General features: G+C 39.1%; 1 protein-coding gene across 1 annotated transcript; it reads left to right on the top strand.

Moving 5' to 3' along the window:
* The first annotated feature begins 2,747 nt into the window (after nt 1–2,747).
* LOC113924825 (microtubule-associated protein RP/EB family member 1) lies at nt 2,748–4,075 on the top strand. Its single transcript, XM_027599097.2, has one exon. It carries the CDS (start codon nt 2,821–2,823, stop codon nt 3,625–3,627), a length of 807 nt encoding a protein of 268 aa, XP_027454898.1. The 5' UTR covers nt 2,748–2,820; the 3' UTR covers nt 3,628–4,075.
* The last annotated feature ends 578 nt before the right edge of the window (nt 4,076–4,653 follow it).

Below are 4,653 nucleotides of genomic sequence, written 5' to 3'. Positions count from 1 at the left end.
TAAAATACTTAATTGAATCTCATAGACCCTTTAAAATTATTTTTTTTCTTTTTAAAGAAGATGTTATTTATTTATTTTAGAGAGAGCGCGACTGGAGGGAGGAACAGAGGGAATGGGAGGGAGAGAATCTCAAGCAGACTCTGTGCTCAGTGTGGAGCCCGACACGGGGCCCGATCCCACAACCCTGAGATCAGGAACTGAGTCAAAATCAAGAGTCAGATGCTTAATCGACTGAGCCACCCAGGTGCCCCCAAAATTATTATTAATGTCACTAAGTTTTAGTTTTCTCATCTGTAAAATGATAATAACAGTTATTACAGTTGCTATGAAGATTAATGAGAAAGTCACAAAAGTTGTAGCAGAGTTCCAGGCACAGAAATAAGTGCTCGTTAAATGTCAACTATACTACTACCAGTACTTCAAAAGCCACCTCAACTATTACTCCTATTACCAACATTAATGTCAGTCATAATAATTTATGTTGTCTTTTTTTATTATTATTGGTACTCGGTTTTTATATACCCTACTAACACAACTTTCTGTTTGTTTGTTGGCTTGTCCCTAAGAACTTGAACACAAGACAGATGGGATGGGGTGGCTGGGTGATGGACACTGGGGAGGGTATGTGCTATGGTGAGCACTGTGAATTGTGTAAGACTGATGAATCACAGACCTGTACCCCTAAAACAAATAATACATTATATGTTAATAAAAAATTTTTAAAAAACTATATATCCTTGTTTTTCTTTAAATTTGTTATAATACCCTATATCACAACATATCCCAAGAAATATTACCAAACAGCTAAAATTTAGGGAATAAAGTCAATCATTTTCTTTGATTTAAAAAGCAAATATAATACACTGAGAGGGATGCCTGTGGCTTAGTCAGTTAAGCATCTGCCTGCAGCTCAGGTCATGATCCAGAGTTTCGGGATCGAGCCTCATGTAAGGCTCTGCTAATCGGGGAGTCTGCTTCTCCCTCTCCCTCTTCCCCTCCCCCTGCTCCTTCCCTCTCTCTCTTTCTCTCTCTCTCTCTTGCTCATTCTTTGTCTCAACTAAACAAATAAAACTGAAACAAAGAAAAACATTGAGAAATTATTTGACAGAATACTTTTCTGAGGCCTGTGTTGGCGTATAAAGAAAATGGCATTATTAAAGGAAAAAGCTTTCTCTGTGTTATGAATGGTTTATTTGAATTAAAAACAAGTTTTAAAAAGCTGGACACAAGGTCTTATTGACATTTTAACATAAGGCACAAAGTGTTGTTAGTTATTAATCCCACTGATCTTCCTGGATGGTTTAACTTGAGCATTCACTCTATGTAAGGCACGTGGACATGCATGCTGTATACATTTTGACTGTGTGATGAGAGGAATTATAGTAAACACTGAAATAATAAAACTCCGTGATTTAAAATATATATATATATATCCTTAAGTTAATAACCGAAACTAGCTTAAGCAAAAAATGGAGGAATTTGAGAGACGATAGAAAGAAAGAACAATTGTTATTTCCAAGGCACTGGAACCAGGAACTAAAAAGCCAAAATGAATTTCCTCTCTAATAATCAGCTCTGCTTTTCTCTAATCTCTGCCCCAGTTTTGAACGCTAGAGTCCGTATCGTTCTCCACTCTCATAGTTGAGGCTAGGCACCCCACAGTTTCTAAGTTTGCAATTTACAATTCTGGCTCATAGAGAGAGAGACTCAACAGTGTCTGTGAATCCCAATCCAGACTTCTCAAGGGACAGAATATGATTGGCCCAGCACGAGGCAGCAGCTTATCTCGTGTGATTAGTTGTGGCCAGAATGACTCTGTCGCATACTACAACAATAACACTTAATCCTTGGGGGTTAGGGAGGCAATTCTCAAAAAATAAGAGGTCATTGTGAAATGGCAAAATGCCATCAAATGTATCCATATCATCTGGCATTATTCTTGAGTCTGAATACCCAGTAGGTTGGCTTATACTAACTACTTTCCAGAAATTTGTGTCAGAGCCAAAAGATTTCCTATGTAAGACTCCTCTTCAAAATATGCCCCTTGACCAGGCTACATAGAGTGACCTCACTTTTCCCCACAGTCCAATAACTGCTTGAAACTCTTTTGCCATTCTTCATGAGTTATATTGAGTAAAGGCAAATTGAAAAACAAAACTAAATTTTCTTGTTGGTAGTTCTGTTATTGCCGTTTGTTAAACATGGCTATATAGATGCTGATTAACAATGCCAATTCATCTTTCACAGACAGGATTCCAGTTATGCTTGAAGCATGACAAAAGACCCAAAGATTTGGTATGCCTAGAAAGTCAATTCAGTAAGAAATATAAAAGTAGTTGGTGCAGCATTTAGATTTTTATAAGAATGATGTTCAAGATTTCCCTGAGAACCTGGGGAGCATGCTATTTGTTTCTGTGAATAGTAATGACTGTTTAAAAAACTGCTTATGTATTTGACTCTAAAGGTGGCTGGCAACAGTTAAACAATGTCTTGGAAATATTTACACTTCCAAAGAAGAAGCTAGGGAAGAAGACAATTAGCCAAAAGCACTAAACACTGTAAGTGAATGTGATGTGGCCCATAGAAAGAATGCATATTTGGATATAGGGGTTGCTCCAGTTCATATCTTCATTTATATCAACCTGCAAAACTGGCATATAATATTTCAAATGGTTTACAGAATAAAATTCCTCACTTATAAAATTATCTTTATGTAGTATATAAAAACAATCTTTATGGGGGGTCGGGCGGTTTGAACGAGACGAAGACGGAACCGAAGCCGGGCGCAGGCCGTGGACGCGGTCCCGCCGAGAGCCGAAGATGGCAGTGAACGTATATTCAACATCAGTCACCAGTGATAACCTAAGTCGACATGACATGCTGGCCTGGATCAATGAGTCTCTGCAGCTGAATCTGACGAAGATTGAACAGTTGTGCTCAGGGGCTGCCTACTGTCAGTTTATGGACATGTTGTTCCCTGGCTCCATTGCCTTGAAGAAAGTGAAATTCCAGGCTAAGCTAGAACATGAATACATCCAGAACTTCAAAATACTACAAGCAGGTTTTAAGAGAATGGGTGTTGACAAAATAATTCCTGTGGACAAATTAGTAAAAGGAAAGTTTCAGGACAATTTTGAATTTGTTCAGTGGTTCAAGAAGTTTTTTGATGCAAACTATGATGGAAAAGACTATGACCCCGTAGCTGCCAGACAAGGTCAAGAAACTGCAGTGGCTCCCTCCCTTGTTGCTCCAGCTCTGAACAAACCGAAGAAACCTCTCAGCTCTAGCAGTGCAGCTCCACAGAGGCCCATTGCAACACACAGAACTACTGCAACCCCTAAGGCTGGCCCGGGTGTGGTGCGAAAGAATCCTGGTGTGGGCAACGGGGATGATGAAGCAGCTGAATTGATGCAGCAGGTCAACGTATTGAAACTTACCGTTGAAGACTTGGAGAAAGAAAGAGATTTCTACTTTGGAAAGCTAAGGAACATTGAATTGATTTGCCAGGAGAATGAGGGGGAAAACAATCCAGTATTGCAGAGGATCGTGGACATTCTGTATGCTACAGATGAAGGCTTTGTGATACCTGATGAAGGGGGCCCACAAGAGGAACAAGAAGAGTATTAACGGCCTGGACCAACAGAGCAACATCCGAATTCTTCACTCCAAATCATGTGCTTAACTGTAAAATACCCCCTTTTATTATTCTTAGAGGACTCACTGGTTTCTTTTCATGAGCAAAACAGTACCTCTTCTTAAAGTGCACTTTGCAGAAGTTTCACCCCTTTTCCAATGAGTTTGAGTTAGGAGCTTTTACCCTGTAGCAGAGCAGTATTAACATCTAGTTGGGTCACCTAGGGAACAAAGAGGCTGACCATGGGGCTCACCGTGTGGACGCTGGTAACACTGAGTGCTGGAGAAGGTGTTATTATGTGATACACTGAGGTGGAAACCTCAGTAGAGAAATGTAAAGACTGATTTGAATTTTAAGCTAATGTGAAATCTTGGCAGAGAACGTTTTAATAAATAAATGCCTTAAGAGTAAAAAAAAAAAAAAAAAAAAAAAAAAAAAAAACAATCTTTATGTATTAGGGTTTAACATAGATTCTTCAGTCATGTCTACATTTGAATTGGCATTTTAATATAAACAATTGATCGTATTGCTTCATTACTCCAAAAATCATCTTTGGGGATGAATATGTTGAAACCTAAAATCGGATAGATAATTATATGTGCATAGTTACTTTTGCTCCACTGCTCTTGAGACTCCAGAATTTAGAAATATTTTCTGATTTTTCAATATAAAAGCTGTGACAGTGTATTTCCTCTCAGTACTAAATCCATGCTTTTTTGAAATGCTGATGATCCTGGGGCTGAATTCTGTAAACATGTCTGCTTTGATAACTAGAGTGATATTAAACTGTTTCACAGAGGATAGACAAGGATCATTGTGAGGCTATCACAAAAGAAAATGCCTCTCTCCCTGGCTATGACGTGTTACTGCTTTGTAGGTATGCCTGCTAGCAGTAGGCCTGTGGGACGCCCAGTGGTGCTTTTATCTTCATGGTCCTTGCAGACCAGTTCCCGTTCACCTGTACCCTTCAGGAAGTTTGTTGGCCATCCTGTGGACTATTATTACAAACCAGCTTTGAC

This window comes from Zalophus californianus, chromosome 2 (assembly GCF_009762305.2).
Source record: "Zalophus californianus isolate mZalCal1 chromosome 2, mZalCal1.pri.v2, whole genome shotgun sequence".
Taxonomy (NCBI): Eukaryota; Metazoa; Chordata; class Mammalia; order Carnivora; family Otariidae; genus Zalophus; species Zalophus californianus.
The sequence above is the reverse complement of the archived record's forward strand: the minus strand, read 5'-3'. Positions and strand labels throughout refer to the sequence as shown.

Coding starts and splice junctions, on each gene's coding strand:
- LOC113924825 (XM_027599097.2), top strand. CDS start 2,821: ATGGCAGTGAACGTATATTCAACATCAGTCACCAGTGATAACCTAAGT.